The sequence below is a fragment of the Sclerotinia sclerotiorum genome, genomic scaffold (assembly GCF_000146945.2).
Source record: "Sclerotinia sclerotiorum 1980 UF-70 scaffold_27 genomic scaffold, whole genome shotgun sequence".
Classification (NCBI taxonomy): domain Eukaryota; kingdom Fungi; phylum Ascomycota; class Leotiomycetes; order Helotiales; family Sclerotiniaceae; genus Sclerotinia; species Sclerotinia sclerotiorum.
Genome location: NW_001820809.1, coordinates 63770 through 81156, shown reverse-complemented (window position 1 = coordinate 81156; position 17387 = coordinate 63770). Strand labels below are relative to the sequence as shown.

Here is a 17387-nt window from a genome sequence, read left to right as displayed (position 1 = left end):
CCTGGAGCTGTACTTGTTGTCTTTTCACAAATGCAAATGCAAATGCTTGGTATTGCGATCATGGGAGATATACGTAGGACTGGATGACTAGGAAAAATATTTTGAGAAGAAATGGGGGACATCAATAGTATATTCACAGTCTTGAAGCTGAATATTCACTGTGCAATCTCGAGTGTCTTACACGGAGGGAGTTTCGAGAGTTAGGTAATAATGATTGATTTCATTTCCTTACGATCAACACACGCGAAGAGAAGATGAGGAGAATGGAATAGGGGGATGAAAATTATAGTATAGGTAGTGCGGGTTTGTCTCTCATTCTTCTGGTTCTTTTGTCACTTTTCGGGGCAAAAGTGATTTCTTGTATGTGTTACTATGAAGACATCACAAGTGTGGATGTTGAGCAAAGTCATAACGCCTCCAGAATCAATGTTATTTCATGGTTTCAACAATACATTGTCAATATTTAGATACGAATTACATGATTGTACGCCAATGTTCTAGTTTGTTTAAGCCCAAAGCATTTATATCAAAGTCACTTTCAGCCACTATTTTCTCTTCTGTTGATATCTTATGAGGTTAGAGAGAGGATGTATATACCTTATAGATGAGTTCTAGTAGACAATGTTGAAAAGTCCAGAACATATGGCATCTTGAGCATACTCATCGTATCTAGACTACCTATCGTGGAACTGTTCTCCGACGCTACTTCTTGGGATAAACAAAATTACCTTCTTACAGGCTACTCCGGCCGTATAGGGAAACTGTTCTTCGATGGCATTAATACTTGCTTGAACCTTATACTGGAGGCTTTATTCTTGCATGACTGTCTTTGTTCTGATCAGGGATTCCTTTTGGTGGAGATGAAGTATCATCGTACTCATGGTAATGGAGGTGTAAATTGAGCGAGGAAGTGCCTCGAGAAATTTATTTCCTCATGATCAGATGATCTAAATCCAAATGGTGAGACCCATTAGAGGTGCACACGCTAGTAGAACTAGTTGGTGCATGATTGATATTTCCACCTCAACTGTATTGAGGAAAGAATTGGAGAATATTCGATTCATTTGTTCAAAACACGTATCTATTAATTAGAATTAAACTCTTCACCAGTTCTATCTATGCCATGGCGCCTTTAAGGCTTTGATTGGAAAGAAGACGGCCACGCAACATGAACGTATGGAATTGCTGTTCTTGATTTTAGAGACCTTCTCATGCCATCCACCTCAATCACCTCACTTTTCGTGGGTGGTGATTCATCCCGATATCCCACCGTGCCGGACTATTCACCACCAGAGCAAAAGCGTATTTCAAACACTATTGCTAATATCGACGCTCCAACCCCGTCAGCTCTTGTTATCCGTTTTGTGGTCAACTATTCTCTATTTCATGGTAGATTCGTAGACTATCTTTCTTGTATCATATACGTAGATAACAAGGTTCTCGTTGCTTACAGCTTGGACTCTACTAGTCGCATGTAGAGTTATGTTCCATGTGTATGAAAACAATGCAACACTATTACTTCCCAAACAATGCACACAAAAACCTTTCCAGCATGGTGTTGTAAAAATTTGGCAACATGGTGGGTACTGCAGAGTTTTGGACCTAGGCCTCAAACTCCGTCGTTTTAAGATTATCCCCCTAGCTTTAGGTTTTATATGAATTCTCTGGAGTTAAAGCTAAGATGTTCGATATCTGAATACATAGTATTTCACTTCACTGCCCATGATGAAATCCGCGGATAAACATCGCGATTCGCGATTGTATTAATACCGTGTAAAATATTCACATAATCAATCACAACGCAATGTCATCTATAACTCAAAGACACCAGTCGAGACAGAATAGAAAGTGTCTGGACGCTCATGTCAAGGTAATATTTCCAAAACACCTAAGACGATGAAGGCTATGCATAAAGTCACCTAAGCAACTGGATGTCCCGATAAAAAAGTGTATTGTGTAAAATAAAGCTTGCCTAGGTATGGCTAATCAAAAGCCGGCAATGGAAAAAACGCCGCGTGTCCTTCCTTCATTGCCATTCATGAACAAATGTCAAAGTTTCACTCGATGGACCGAAGACTACTCAAGCAAACTCGACCTTAAAATTGTGAGGACCAAAGCAACCATTTCCATAGTTCCATCATTGATATCTATCTAGCTTCATTGATGATGTTTTCCCATCGTTACCTCAATCTGTTCAGACTGCTTACGGCCTGGTGCTACCTATCAGGTACCTGGATAAAGTATTGGGTTTATTGAGACCAGAAAGAGCATCAGATTGAATTGATTGATTCTCTAGCTAAGCAGTTAAGCTGCGAGTATATATTCAGAAAAATGAAGGAATAGGGTTAGGTATCCGGCCTTCGGAATTAAAGTGCTTTGAAATCAAAATATTGAAAGCAAACAAACAGTATACCAAAAAGGAAAGAATGAATTAAAAGTTGAGTTTTGTTTGCTCCTTATATGCATCATGCAATATATATGCATATGCTGCCCAGATCCCAGGAGGTCAACATAAAGTTACTACCATCAGCTATGCTCTCTCTTCGGTACTTTCTTATTCACTTTCCGGCTGTCTGCTGCAACTGTCTTCCTTCCCTTTCTCTTTTTAGGTCGCTTCTCCTCCTTGTTCTTCTGCTCATTCTCTTCTTCTCATTCCTCTTTGTCACCATGTTGTTCCTCCGTCCGCACTTCGTCTCCTTTTTCGTCTCCCCGTCCGCTCTTCCCACGAGTGTCACCCTCATCACTCTCCTAGTCCGTGCCATCCTCCTCATCTTTATCACTTCCCTCATCCACGACACCCTCATCCTCCTCCATATCACTTGCCAAGTTGCCAGCTTCTCCCCAACAGGCGTCAGGCGCGGATGAGCCTCCATATGTCTCGAAAAAATATCCTATCCTAGTCATCAGGTGGAAATTTTTCATTCATCTTCTTAGCGAGGTCTTCCCAGCTTATTTACCGTCCTTACAGAAACGCCCGTTAGTATGCTTATCCCAAGTAGCTCTCGTAAATACACCGTTTCTGCTGGTTTCCATGCTCTTAGTGCCATTTTGAGGTGAGTATGCGATGATGTTTTTGTCAAAGTTACGAGTTGATGGGATCATGCGATCATAAAGTTTTAGCAACGAGAATGATGTGGTTAAAATAGTCATGTGGTTCTAAGAGAATGATAGAAATAAAGCCGGGGAGTATTGGCGATATGCCAGATGGAAGTGGAGAGATTTTCTATGATTCATGATGTCCTCCGTATGGTTGATTTCATGACCACTTTATCAGGAACTCTTTGGTGCATTACTTTGAATACTTCCTGTATCATCAGTTCTCTATCAATCCACTTCCGTGATAAATCCCAATATGTCCCATAGAAAAAAGCTCTAATCAATGAATAATTCTTTATTTCTTCATGGATAGAGAAGAACTTCACCAACCCAGGTTTCGTTATCACTACCAATACCATCTAGCATCTGCCTCAAACGCCCTATTAATCTCAATATAAACCTGTACACGTTCCACAAATAGCACCAATCCATACTAACCAATACAAAATCCTTACAACAAACGATGCCCAACTAATGCTTATGAGTAGTAGGCTGGGCTGGAATTTCCATCTATACACATCTAGATGAGCCCTCTCGAATTCTATAGATCTAGACTGACCATCCAATCCCTCGAAACATCCAAATAAAAAGCACCGAATTAAAGGCCAGCTTCAATTATTCAAAGCTTGCTCCCTCCAATTGATATAAAATGAACACTCCTTCCCTCATTGATTTAAATCTCGCCAGCATTGATCAATCACTCACTTGCTCGGCTAACCCCTTCACCCACCTTCATACCCCAACCCCACCTCACCCACCATCATCAAAAAGAATCCTCTCTCAATCCGCCCGCAAATCTCCAAACCTCGCAAAAAAAGAAGAATCGCAAAAAAGTCACTGATTACAGGAGGTATTGAACCACACCCGATTTGAACGGATAACCTTTCGATCTGGAGTCGAACGCGCTACCGTTGCGCCAGCGGTCCTCAATCATGTGACTAATACATTCCTTCTAGTTTTATTCCAATGTATAACCTAGAAATTTTTTCTGACGCTACCATTTTCGTGCGTCGAGGGGTATTGCCATGGGTGAGATGCAGGTCTGTATGTAAGACTTACAAACTTTGTTGTTTTTATTGTTTTTTGTTTTCAATTTGACTTGATTTGGAGTTTATATATTAAGAAGATTACAGAGTAATTATATAGTAGGTATGATGATTATCTATATATTATAATTACCTAACTTTTACTTATATATATCCTCACGTTTACCCCAACTTCCACCACTATCACTCTCACCCCCAACCACCACCACCCCCTAAAAAATCCACACCCAGTATTCCTTATAAACAAACAAATAAATAAATAAACAACAATATTTCCCATATCAGCACTATCTATCCTCTATCCTCTATCCTCTATCCTCTATCCTCAAACTTACTCACTTACTTACCCCAGAAGATGACGATGAGGAAATAAATAATAACCTCAGTACCCTTATTAGTAGTGTAGATCTTTGATTCTTCGATGATATATAGGTGTATATATGCTGCTGCATCAATATCAAGTGGTGATATTATATACATACATATATATATATATATATATATATCAATGTACATAATGTGATGGAATCGATGGAATTGATAAGCAACAAATAAATGGTTCGTTCATCAAACCCTTGAATGATGCTTCGAAGTCAGGAATATTAGTGGAATGGTAGAATGGAATATTGAGCAATGATAATAGATAATTAGATGTGAGATATTGAGTATGAATAAAAGGCAAGTGCGTACGAGAATAATAGAATGTATTTTATAGGCGCTGAGGATTACTCCACGAGATTTTATGAGCTCGCCGGAAAGCTGATCAATATTGAAGTTTCATCATAATTAACAGATAGTTTCTCACGAGCGGCATAGCTTATCTCTGCAGATATTATCAATTGAAGAAATATATATAATTTTTCAAAAAGTATTCGGACACCAAAACATCAGGGCGTAATTTCGTCTTTAAAATATCATAACCATAGCCCTTTCCAAAACCCAAATCATTCTCATTCATCGAATAGAAACGTCTCAAACCTCGCACACATCAGAATCACAATTTTCGCTATCAACCATAAAAATTCCACCAAAAATCAATCCCTCATTAATTCCACTTTCCTGGAACCCGTTCTTGGTGATATCCGCACCAGGAGCAAAATTTGTTGGCTTTTTCAACAAGCCGAAGTGGTATTGACCTCGTCCCGAGAGATCGTTAGACAAAGCTTCGCTTACAGATGCAAGAGATTTGGTAGAGGCGGAGTAGAAAACTTGGGTTGTGCTGATAGATGGTTAGTGGGATATGTTAAGGAAAGGACTGGGAAACAAACTTGGCGGTAAAATCCAACTTCAAAGCAAAGTTGTGCCATCCATCAGTAAATGGGGTGGTGAAGAGTTCTTTGGCTCCTTCATTAACATTTCCTACGACTCTCAAGACATTTGGATCCGTGATGTTGGTGTCTAAGATGGTACCTGTCTTCAACACAATTTGATTTGTGCTGTAATCTGCACTTTCAAGGAAGACAATTTGGTACTCGTGGCTAAGGTTCAATTTACGAGATTCATCTTTCATGATGGAGAAATGAAGAGTCTTAACACCAATGGTAGATGGATCGGAGCCATTGTTTGACGCAGGCATCAATTCGGCACGACGAAATCCGACTTGAACATTGGTCGATGAGGGAGCATAGATGGAGGCATCAGAGAGGGTGACCTCGAAGGGTATGGTTGAGTTTCCACCATACTGAGCTGTCATTAGTCGTGTGGGAAATTTGGCGAACGAAATAGCTTACCAAAGAAGAGGGAACATCAGACGGGATTTTGATAATTTCGCTCCATGTGAGATCTGGAAACGTTAGAAGAAATGCTTTTACAGAGGGATAGCTAACATACTCGCTCCAAAGTTATATTTAGGATTGTAGAGATTTGTGTTATCAAATGCACTTGGTGTGGTTCCTACTGGTATGCGTCCTTCAAATTGAATTGGACAATCTTGCGCCTGTACTACAGAGGCAATTGTCAACAATGAAAATCCAAGGAAAGAGTGAAGCGACATAATTAAAAAGTTGTAAATGAATGTATGGATGTAAGAATAAATGAGTGTATTGATATGGGATACCGTGTTATAAGGGATTGAATTAACAAGAGAAGTCACACAGTGATACTTTGGATGAAAGGGTAAACGGTCCGAAAAGCCAATTCATATACGTATATATAGTCAGTCTTCTCTGCGAACCGAACAATTCCACATCTCATATATTATAGTTTCATTTAGTGAGCTTTCTGCAAAGAAAGTTGCTTTACCTTTATTATTATTAGAAATGCTGCAGATAGATTATACCTCAAACGAGGCAGTGGAAGACTTCCAAAGCTTTCAAACGCATAATGCCAATACACAAACGAGGACGAAAAGAACAAATGAGACAAGGTCCGTCAAAATTAACCATGAAGTTACGATGAAAATCATGGGTATATGCGGGTCCATAAATTAAAATTCCGAGACCAAAAAGCAAGGCTGTTTCAAAATAAAACTCTAATTCAACATGTAAAGTTGAATGGTCAAAGTAGATTGGCGCAGTCTTCTAATACAGTTTGGAGGATGTTTCAGTCTCTAAATTCATGTTAATGGCTCGAATGAGATCGAAGCCGAGTATGGGCGTTGGGATATGGACTTCTTCTAGAACTACTATGAGGGGTGCAACAAACATATGAAGCCCTGCCCAAAGGAATGCAGATCGTAAGATAGGGCAGTCGTGAGGAGTAAATGTATATCCTCAGTTGAAGCCATTGGAAGAAGCAGGGGAATTTATCATCAGGCGTCAAAAAGCCAACATTCAAGAATATAAGTAATTAACTTTGAAGTTCTGATTACCGGTAAATACGGACACTAGATTGTTGCGGCGAGGATGATATGTTTGGCCTCGGAAGCCGGCGTATTGATTATCCGAACAGTGGGGTAATTACATATTACGTAGTGGCATGGGGTGCCTTTGATCTTTCAGAGCTTCCTCAGTCAAAACCTCAAATAATCAACTTCTAGAATTCTCGTTATTTGAAACAGCAAAGTCAAGATGGCGGAAGTAACAGATAATCCAGATGTCCCTTCAAACAAGAAGGCTTTTATTCCTTTAGGTATCTCATCCTCTGCTCCACTCAAGCACCCACCCTATCATCCCAAGCTAACCCCTCCAGAAAACAACCCTGAAGTAATGTCCTCTCTCCTCCATAAGCTCGGTCTCTCAACCACACTCTCCTTCCACGACGTATTCTCCATCGAAGACCCATCTTTACTCTCCTTCATTCCCCGTCCTGCTCTCGCTCTCTTGTTAGTTTTCCCAGTCTCCAAAACCTATGAAGAATTTCGCTATTCTGAGGATAAGGACCGGGAAGATTATAAGGGTAAAGGAGAGGATGAACCAGTTATTTGGTATAAACAGACTATTAGGAATGCATGCGGTTTAATTGGGCTCTTGCATGCTGTGAGTAATGGAGCTGCAAAGGGTTTTGTTGGTATGTTCTATTCTGCTCCTCCTATTCTTATAGCCGATCTAATATTATTTTCTCTTCTATAGGACAAGATACTCCTCTCGGCAAGCTAATTAAAGATGCAATTCCCCTCGGTGCCTTCGATCGTGCGGATCTTCTATATAATTCCCAAGCCCTTGAATCCGCCCATCAAAGCGCCGCAACCCAAGGCCAGTCCTCTACGCCCGATGCCGAAGACAACGTCGATTTACACTATGTATGTTTCGTGAAAGACGAGAAGAATGATCTGTGGGAGATGGATGGGAGGAGAAGAGGCCCACTCGAGTTGGGATCACTGGGACCAGATGAGGATGTTCTTAGTGAGAAGGCATTAGATTGGGGAGTGAGAAAGTTTTTGAAGAGAGAAGAGGAGAATGGTGCTGAATTGAGATTTAGCTTGATTGCATTGGCACCAAGTCTAGATTAGGATGCGGAAGGGCAAGATTATGATTATGATTATCACGAAGCATTTTTTAAAGGGTCGGAAGGATTACTGGCGTTGCATGGTATCAAATGAGCATTCACGAAACATCTGCACTCCGACTTCAAACAATTTCATCGATATCAAAGGAAAGATAAAAGTATGGGCCTTAGCTGCCATGATATGTTAGATTTTTTGCGATGGCTTATCCAAAATCTTTTTACCCCTTCATCCCACTTCTATCGACGTATATGATGTGCAACATTTCCAAAAGCTCGAAGCCACATCATAACTCAGTGTAAGCCATCCCTTTGAATCATGAAATCTTGTTCTATGAATGTTCTATGACCAAGAAATGCTATGAATTGTTAGTAACTATACCGAAATCAATGAAAAAGGCCAAAACCTACTAAAGCATAATTCCAGCTCCTGCAGCCATAGCCATAAATTGCTTAAGAGTCTTTGTCAACTCAACACCTCTATCCTTTCCAGTCTCCAACAATTCCGGGATAACAGCTACAGTTCCCACATACAGGAACGTTCCAGCAGTGAATGGTAACAACATATCACCCCACTCTAAACTTGTGCCCATCAGTCCGTCGAATCTGCCAATGCCGCCTTCATCTGTACTGGATCCATATTCTTGTATCATGATACCAATGACGGTGCCGAGGAGTGCTCCAAGGGCGGTTAAGAATTGTGCACCCATGGCTGCGCGTTTGGAGAAACCAGATTGGATCAAGAGGGCAAAATCACCGACTTCGTGAGGGATTTCGTGGAAAAATACTGCGACTGTGGTTGTTGCGCCAATTGTTGGTGATGCGTAGAAGGAAGAGGACATGGCGAGACCATCTGTGATGTTGTGCGTGAAATCGGCTCTGTTGTATAATTAGCAAAGACCTCCATATTAGTTTTGCAGTAGGTCGTACATAAGGTTAAGATACCCAGCAAGCTTCACACTGGAATTGATTTCTTTTTCCGTCTTTTCAACCTCAACAATTGACTTTCCATTGTCCTTCTTTCTTGATCTAGTACTTTTGGCAAGTGTATCGTCCAAATTGCTTGAAATAGCGGATGTTTCCTTCTCACTGCCGTGTCCATGGTTATGTGAATGATCATGACCTTCCCCACCAGTAGCAATTCTTAAGCCTTTATCCATAGCAACAAATGTGACGAATCCAACCATGATCGCAACACCGAGCAATAAATTGCGGTTCGGTTCTACCAGCACAAATCGCACATTTTCGTGGGCATCCTCGCCAAGGAAGATTTCGGGAAGAAGGTGGAATAATGTATCACCTAGAAGACCACCTACTGCGAATGCTACCATTACGGAAAGAGAAGAAGGGTCGATGTTCGGTGGACATAATGCCAGGAGGAAATTGGGAGGTCCAGAGATATAAAGGGTTGCTAAAAGGGCATTGACAGCGGGCGTGGAAGGGAAAAGGACTGCAAATATGCGGGAAGTAAGAGTCGAGGTAACTGGAGATGTCACTTGTTTATATGCATTAAGATCTTGCACAAGAGGACATTGCTATCGAGTTGAACTGGTTAGATAGGACTCGGAAAGACTATTGTGCAAGCTTACTTGGAGCTGTTCCTCTATCTCCGGCAAGCTCATGCTCGCAACAGATGTAGCATGGCCCTGAGCATATACGCATACGATTGCAATTGAAAGCAAAAGAGCGGCATGGCGGGGTCTAAAGAACGACATTTTGGTCTGGAGAAGCTGGTGATGGAAAAAAGCGAATGGAAGAGGGACAGCTGAGCTTTGACTGGGAAGATTATCAGATTATCAGTATGTATGATCTCGGATGATATTTAGCGAGGTGGAGCCTATAAATTCTAAGCCTTACAGGGTGTTTCGAACCTGAGGGGCTTGGTAGAATTAGAACTAGTGCATTGTGCTGTCAAGCTTCATCTTTATTAAATGTGTTGCAAAGTTTTATTAGGGTAAATTCGATATGCATTTAGACGTTCTTGAAATTTGCTCATTGTTGAGGCAAAGTCGAAGAGATGATGTATCACCCATTGTCATGCAGTCAATCACTCCAACGGAATAGAGATCTGTCATCTCATACCCTGTATATGCCAGTGTTACAGAACGCCTTGAAGGCGATCTTAACCTTTTAGTAACAGCAAGTGCACACTCTTGAAGTCAAGAATTGTTTCCTTACAAATACATAATATCCCTAAGTACACTTTCAGGAGGAATCCATCCGGTAGGTCCTCAACTGAAAGCGATTCGTGATTGAATTGGGTTGTGTCTTCTTTGGTTTAAAGATACCATGAAACTGCAGCTGTGGTCCACGCTACTTCCACGGAAGTTCATAACAGCTGAGGATTAGTATCGCTGCTACAAGCCTGTATATCATGAGGAAGTTTCTGCATAGCTGTCACCAGTGTGATGGAGCCTGTTTGAATATTCGGTGTGCCATGTGTGGCATTCCGAGAACCTGGACAGATCAACCTCAGAGCTCAAGACCATGTTTGGTGAAAAGATGGAGTTTGGGATATTTCGTCTCATATAATTTGATAACCTAATAGCCCAACTGTTAGCCTCTAGTGATAAAGTCATTTTGGCGTAGGACTCAAGTGATGTATCTTTGCTAACTCAAACCCATCAAATGGTCAAAAGCACCCTCAATTTTTATTGCAGATGACAGGTACCAATTAAAAATATGGTCTTTGCTATATGCTGAGGCAGCCGAAGTTTCATGTAATGGTCAAAATGGATGAACTTCACCCGAAAGAGCCTTAAATATCTCAATGCGATACTTCAGCTGTATATAGCTTACCTAATTAGCCTTCATTCGACCACAACAAGGAAGTATCAAATTGTTGTGCTGCTAAAGTGTATCGGCAGTACTCATCACAGTCGAAATAGCGTTGTGAGCCTCTACATTTAAGTTGCTGCTGGTAGCACATCCGCGAGCACTTGTATGTTCTTTCCTAGGTCGACTAGGGATTAGGTTGATTATCGAGTTACACATATTTCGGCTATAGCATTAGGGGGATCTCTTAATACAAGTTTATGGCGAAGCCATGAGTCATCTATTCTCAGTTTGGAGATATCTCGTTCCATTTTTTATGTTTATATACTATAAATCTTTCCCATTCATAGTATCCCGTTCTATTATCCACAATGCCTAGACCGGCTACACATCATTCTAGTCACACGCAGATACAATCCTAGATTAGGGGTGAAGTAGACACTTAACAAGTCAAAGTCTAAGATATTTTTACTAATGCTCTTCTCTACCAAAACAATTCTCCCACCAAATACCAAAGCTGTGATCACTATTTGCGGACATTGATCAGACAGCAAGCATCAACGCAAGAAGGAAGGTTGATATTGAGAGGCGCGTGGCTTGACTACCAGAACAAAAATCCCAAAGTTAATGAATTGTTGAGTCTATTCGTTGATGTTAGTCAAGTCGAATTCGGCTTGTCCTACGGGGAAAGCAACACTTACATTCGGGTTTTCAGCATCTTGCGGAAAGTACCTCGCTAAGGCTTAACTTATGTGGACTTCTCCTCCTTCTCATCTACAATTAGAGCAGACTCCTCCGTGTCAACACCTATCGCCTGCTTGTCTCCTGCCTCTGAATTACCATCTTTCCCCTCCGTTTCGGTGTCATTTTCATCATCTTCTATTTCCACATCAGAATCTGTTTCGGTGCCTTTCTCGATATCGTCTTGCGACTTCTCGCTAGCCTCTTCCGTTATGTGCAATTCGTGATTTCTTTCGATTGTTTTTTTGCTGAATTGACCAGTCTCCTCGCCAAATTTCTCATTCATGGCTTTCATCAAGGACCGAGTAGTGTAATCACTTTTAAGTAGATTCAAGAAATATTTCTTCTCGTCTGGATTCATCTCTCTATGTACCATTTTGTGCTGCGATGAAGATGTTACGTTTTCCGGGAATTGGCAATGTTGGGAGCTTCAATGCAGGTGGTAGAAAGGTAGTTATAGTGCTGCAATGAGACCTATTAAAGAAAAGAATCGTCTTTGCTAGCAAGCTTTTCCTTATGAGCTCACTGTTTTCCTAGCTTTGTTGTCTATTTGATTGCTCTTCTATACTTCTCCATTGATCATTCGACCATAGATCAACATAATTACTCATTGCCTTTTCCTCCTGTTTGTTTGGCAATAGATCTGAATGATAATCAGCTGGCGACAAACAACACCCCGAAGCCCTCTTTTTGATAGCAATCATATTCTTTATGACATATTGTATGGTATACTTTAGTAGATCAGCTTGCTTTCGAATAAGAAAATGTATGTTGGGATACTATTGTGCTGTGCGGACCAATTGCACAGTATCCCTGAAAGAATATCTAGGTCCAAGCAATTCTCTACCATCTTGCTTGTTTTGCTTGAATGGTTTTCTTTGGGCGCAGTCGATACATCAATCTTTATGGTTTGTGATGAAGGAACAAATTGTTTCATACTCCTTGTTCATGTCGTGGGCCAGAGGAAATCCTTAGAACATATGGAATTTTCACTAGTTGATTTTATATACGTGATAATTGAATAGCTCACTCAAATCTCAGAATTGCGGGTACCATTGTGTTCGCTGTCTTCACATTCTATATAGCCATATTATAGGAGAAAAGGGCTAGTTCTGTGTTGGATTTAAAATAGTTAGGGACTCATTTGCTCGATCTATGAGGCCTCAAACGAAATCAGATATTTGTCTCAGGTTAAGTTGACCGAGAGAATACATCTAGATCTGTTTTTCTATTTACATATCAAGGATCCAAACATCAGATATAAAATTGCTATTAGACGCGAAGGTGGAAATTCATGCTGGAGGGTTATGAGTCCCGCTGTAATGTCATTTATATGCAAATCTCCATGCTGGATTCTCACCCTGAAGCTGATGTTGACGCGCAAAGAAGTCATGTTTTGTTAATCATCATGTATAGCTGCAATAAGATGTAAGTATTTATTTCAGTATTGATGATACTAGTACATTGTGATTTTCTCCAGCATTTGTATTTGGCCTGGCTCCCATTTTACTTGCTTTCTAACAATCTACCGTTCTCCTATAAATGAAGCTAGTCATTTTAGATGGAGGAGTGAAGTACAGAGTTTCCGGATGCCACCTCGTTGTGTACGTAGCTATATTGTTGTAGCGAGCCCCTGAATTCTGCTTGTAAATAGGATTATCATTATGTGTAAGACTCTGGTAGTCCAACTGGTCGACCTCTTCCTTCTCACAGTCGCACTGCAGCTGTTTCGTCACCTGTCATCTTGCTCGTCGTATTACGAAAAATCACTTTTTTAGAATTCTCAGGCGCGGTAACCTGTATTATAAATATTTTCCATCAGCCCATCATATATTTGTGTAACCCCGTCCGAGCCTTCCCTCGGTCATACCAAATATGATCGAGATGCCGCAAGAGGTCACAGTTCCATTGCAGCCTGAAGAGGTTTGAGCCACGGCAGAAGCTGTGCTAACGGACTCAAATGGTAGGGAGATCTTGAGCCTCTCGTTCCATCGGGCGATGGTAGTACATCTGCAAGTTTCCGTTTCACACTGCTGCCAATATAGCAGGAATTCCAATCGCTTGCAAATCCCAAGAACGTCGTACAATCTCGAATCGTTCAAATAACCATCTCCCCGCAACATGGAAAGTTCTAATAACTTGAAAATTGCCAGATGAATCTTCCTTTTTACTCTGCAGACACTCAGACCAAGAAATGACACTTCTTTTATACATACTTACTACGGGGTTTGGCTTGATAGGTGCGCATCCTGTCCCCAAAACAAATTCTGGTGTTGTGAATTCCACAGCCTTGCAGATAGAAGCTGCGCCCCGATGTGTAGATGGACCAGATGGCCGAGGCACTTGGAGCATATTATACAGATGTCTCTGTACATTGCTGGCTTGCGTTTATACAGCGATTCATCTTAACGTTCCACCCGAGAATGAAGAAAAAGCTGCAGGGTTTGTAAGAAAAGTAAAGTGGATAATGATCGCTCTATTCGCAGCTGAAATAGTGGTATACACTGCCTTCGAGCAATACTATCTCGGCGGTAAGTTCCTCAAGGAATTACTCTCCAAGAAAGAACGGAAGGTGAATAGCTTCTTTTTCTCGATCTACAGATTATCATGTTGATAGGATCTAGTTCAAAGACAGATCCAAAAGCTCCACCAAATCGGACTTTGATATGGTATATGCTCACTATGTGATGATGGGAGGATTTGCCGCAGATGTAAGCGACCTCCACAATGTCATAAAGAGAGTCACCTTTACTCCTCAGGGAATTCTCTTTTTATCAAGCCTTGGCCGAGCTCCGCGTGTCGAGAAAGGAGAAATTGAGGATAAAAGTAAATCGGATAATATTGGGAAGGCGCTGGTCTGCCTGCAGGTAATCTGGAGTATCGGCTAAGCAATTGAGAGGAAGATCGCAGGATATCCAAGTACCATGCTCGAAGTTCATACAATCGTCCATGTCGTGTGCGCACTCGCTCTGTACGCACTCTGGTATGAAAAACCTTTGAGTGTTGAGACACCGACGCTTGTTGAATTCAAGGGAACCGATAAGAAGTTCTTGGCTTTCATATTAGAATTAGGTGCCGAGCAGGGAGATCATTCCATGGCTTTGCATCCTGAAGCGAGATGGTTCAACGCAGCACCGTCAGATCACTGTGGTTTTGAGGTCTATGATAGTGAATTGCCGAAATCTGGTAAATGCAAATACGAGGAGCCAAGAATGGTTGTATACCAGGAGGCACTATCAAAACATCTGAATTCAGAGCAAATCAATGGGACAGATTGCATCGACATATTACAGGCTCCGAAACTGGATATTACAGCCCCATGCCATCGACTCTTTTCGAGAGATAAAATTGTACACTATACATGGTCTGAGAAAGAACTCAAAATCCTTCCAGAATCATGCATTGCACGCAAACCACCCTTAGAATATTTTCCGGCTGCAAATACGCATGTTGTATGTACCCTATCTACAGGCGAATCACTGAATTCTGGTTGCGGGCCTGGGCTTGATCATCGCTCGGGGAAGTTGAAGCACAAAGTTAATCACGATAGCAGAACCATCAGAGTAGGGCTTTCGAGTAAGGATGTAAAGAGGCTCATACTAGCAGCAGCATACATGAAGACATCGCCTGCTCCGCCAAAAGAGGGAAGCCCCAAGAATAAACCACACAAGACAAAAACTTTCTTCAACGAAGAGGTGGAAAAGGCATCCACATCGATTTATAAATTTGCTCAAGGTTCGCAGCCACTTCTCGCACTCAGGTCTCAAAATATGAATGGTAGCTATTTCAAAGGCATAGAGAATGAAGGCGATGAAACCTACTTGTCGGCAGCCATGGCTCTGGTACCAGCAATTTATGGCTCTGCTCATATTGGCGCACTTTCCATCCTTTTCCCAAGTGCGATAGAAAGACTGTTGTGGAAGATATCCTGCTATTATCTGGTCGGGTCATCCATTAGCTTCGGACTATGGTCCTTATTAAGATATGGCGACGTGCGAATTGCACGTGTATTCCAAATGCAGAATACGCCACTTGATTTGTGGGACGGTTTCAGATTGAGGTACCCTTACAAGTTTCAAGGCAGAGTTCGACGTGTGGTTATTGCATGTTTTTCTTTCTTTCATTATGTTAGATCTGGATTGTTTGGAATTCTGGCATTGGCATATGTCAGCGCACGAATGTATCTCGTGGTTGAGTCTTTTATTTCATTGCGCTACGTCCCAGTAGGGATTTATCAAACTCCCGCATTCGATATTATGGGAAAGATTCCTCATCTTTAGATAGCAGTATGGCTACTGTAGTTGAACCGGAGTTACGACCTTCTGCAAGGTCATGACAATTTCGGTGCTTGAGTAAAGTGTTCACATCGGGCGAGGCTAGTTGTTTTACGTGCATTCAATTTGTATGATTCCACAATGAGCGAGTGTTGCCTGAATGGCCCAGTGTTTTCAACCTCTAGAAGGACCGGATATCTGAAGAAGCATATTTGAGATGGAATACTCAGTTATTCAACTCGAATCAGAACAATGATCCTCAAACCACCTTTATAGTAATAGGAAGATACCGTAAAAGCACGTTATCTGCTACTCAAACTGGGAAGCATCCCGAATCATCCAGTCGAGGGAGACGGTGCTTCAAGCGTTGACGTTGAGCCAACTAGTTGCTTCCAAAACCACGCACCCCAAACCTAACAATTAATAATAAATGCTGAGCCAAAAGAAGCGACCCGATGAAGAAACATTTCATGATATTTCCAGAATCCATCTTTGATAATCATGATCGCTTTGTACCATCAGAGATATTTCAACACCCAAACCCTCATGGCAGCTTGCAAGAGCAAATCAAGACCAGCTTCCCAGGGACTATCACATCCATACTACTCTTCATTTACTAAAGTAGACCCCGATTAAGCTTCTCTCCACATCCCGTCATAAACCAACTTCACAATCAAGATCAACTCAACGCAGTCAATTGATTAACTAGGCAACACGGAGAGAAAGCTATTTTTAAAATCCTGGAAGGACCCTACAAATCGTCGAGCTAAAACGATTGCAGCAAAGACGATAGAGGTGGCTAAAAACGGTGTGGAGGGCATTGAGGAGAAGGAATTCACCGCAACACGAATAAGTAAATTTAGCAAGGCTTATAAGAAGGGGCAAAAGCGAAGACGGGAGGCGGAGGAAGCGGGAACCAAAAGTAACACTTCAATCCTCAAAGGCAAGAATGCTTTACTAGAACTAGCAGCCCCTTTCAGTGGATTCGGTTTTTATTTTGGCAGCTTCTAGCACGCTACCCTTTTCTTTGGTACTTCCGTCTTCCGTCTAAACACTAGACCAAAAATAAGCCTAAGAAAACAACTTTTGAATCCCCTCCTGTTTCCTTCGCAGTCCACGTGAATTACCAAATAACTACGTGATAGCAGCAGAACAAAACCATCACGTGTGCACAAACACTTCGACCTTAATTGCTACTTCGTTCCTGAAAGCAGACCGTCATCTTCGAGAGAGAGAGAGCTCCTCTCTAAGACCCATCTCCGCATGACCTCCAAAGCTTTCAACTTAAAAGCCTATCCTCACCGCCTCACCAACTTATTAAAAGTTCACCAGTATACAATCCCCCCCCCATCACTTCCCAAAAAAACTATTACACATACAAACTCCAAACCCGCCCTGTGTACCATCCATCCCGTCCCATTCCCATCCCACCCAAGCCTCAGCTCCACAACCCCAAACTCTATTTCCCCTCTAACCCAATTACCTACCATCGACGATCCATCCATCCACGGAAACCAACAATCCCGAAAACTGCGGCAACCAACATCCCGCATTCGTTCCGTCGATCATACAT

General features: G+C 41.6%; 8 protein-coding genes and 1 non-coding gene across 9 annotated transcripts; 4 read left to right on the top strand and 5 right to left on the bottom strand.

The window, feature by feature from the left end:
• Nucleotides 1–2748: 2748 nt before the first annotated feature.
• On the bottom strand, nt 2749–3047 carry SS1G_13765 (predicted protein; the record flags this gene model as incomplete). Its single annotated transcript, XM_001585147.1, has 2 exons — nt 2749–2896; nt 3013–3047. 2 exons carry the CDS (start codon nt 3045–3047, stop codon nt 2749–2751), a joined length of 183 nt encoding a protein of 60 aa, XP_001585197.1.
• A 903-nt stretch (nt 3048–3950) lies between these two features.
• Nucleotides 3951–4022, bottom strand: SS1G_14705. Its single transcript has one exon. It is a non-coding gene; the product is annotated as a tRNA-Trp (tRNA).
• Nucleotides 4023–5114: 1092 nt separating this feature from the next.
• SS1G_13764 (hypothetical protein) lies at nt 5115–6135 on the bottom strand (the record flags this gene model as incomplete). The annotated part of the gene is made up of 4 exons (XM_001585146.1): nt 5115–5361; nt 5411–5823; nt 5873–5925; nt 5973–6135. 4 exons carry the CDS (start codon nt 6133–6135, stop codon nt 5115–5117), a joined length of 876 nt encoding a protein of 291 aa, XP_001585196.1.
• A 1015-nt stretch (nt 6136–7150) lies between these two features.
• SS1G_13763 (hypothetical protein) lies at nt 7151–8031 on the top strand (the record flags this gene model as incomplete). The annotated part of the gene is made up of 2 exons (XM_001585145.1): nt 7151–7589; nt 7652–8031. The coding sequence occupies 2 exons, from the start codon at nt 7151–7153 to the stop codon at nt 8029–8031; spliced, it is 819 nt and encodes a 272-aa protein (XP_001585195.1).
• A 336-nt stretch (nt 8032–8367) lies between these two features.
• SS1G_13762 (hypothetical protein) lies at nt 8368–9739 on the bottom strand (the record flags this gene model as incomplete). Its single annotated transcript, XM_001585144.1, has 4 exons — nt 8368–8383; nt 8436–8903; nt 8955–9559; nt 9614–9739. 4 exons carry the CDS (start codon nt 9737–9739, stop codon nt 8368–8370), a joined length of 1215 nt encoding a protein of 404 aa, XP_001585194.1.
• Nucleotides 9740–11547: 1808 nt separating this feature from the next.
• On the bottom strand, nt 11548–11916 carry SS1G_13761 (predicted protein; the record flags this gene model as incomplete). The annotated part of the gene is made up of 1 exon (XM_001585143.1): nt 11548–11916. The coding sequence occupies one exon, from the start codon at nt 11914–11916 to the stop codon at nt 11548–11550; it is 369 nt and encodes a 122-aa protein (XP_001585193.1).
• Nucleotides 11917–13204: 1288 nt separating this feature from the next.
• Nucleotides 13205–14205, top strand: SS1G_13760 (hypothetical protein; the record flags this gene model as incomplete). The annotated part of the gene is made up of 3 exons (XM_001585142.1): nt 13205–13208; nt 13781–14071; nt 14165–14205. 3 exons carry the CDS (start codon nt 13205–13207, stop codon nt 14203–14205), a joined length of 336 nt encoding a protein of 111 aa, XP_001585192.1.
• Nucleotides 14206–14464: 259 nt separating this feature from the next.
• On the top strand, nt 14465–15820 carry SS1G_13759 (hypothetical protein; the record flags this gene model as incomplete). The annotated part of the gene is made up of 1 exon (XM_001585141.1): nt 14465–15820. One exon carries the CDS (start codon nt 14465–14467, stop codon nt 15818–15820), a length of 1356 nt encoding a protein of 451 aa, XP_001585191.1.
• Nucleotides 15821–16315: 495 nt separating this feature from the next.
• SS1G_13758 (predicted protein) lies at nt 16316–16825 on the top strand (the record flags this gene model as incomplete). Its single annotated transcript, XM_001585140.1, has 2 exons — nt 16316–16435; nt 16562–16825. 2 exons carry the CDS (start codon nt 16316–16318, stop codon nt 16823–16825), a joined length of 384 nt encoding a protein of 127 aa, XP_001585190.1.
• Nucleotides 16826–17387: the final 562 nt, after the last annotated feature.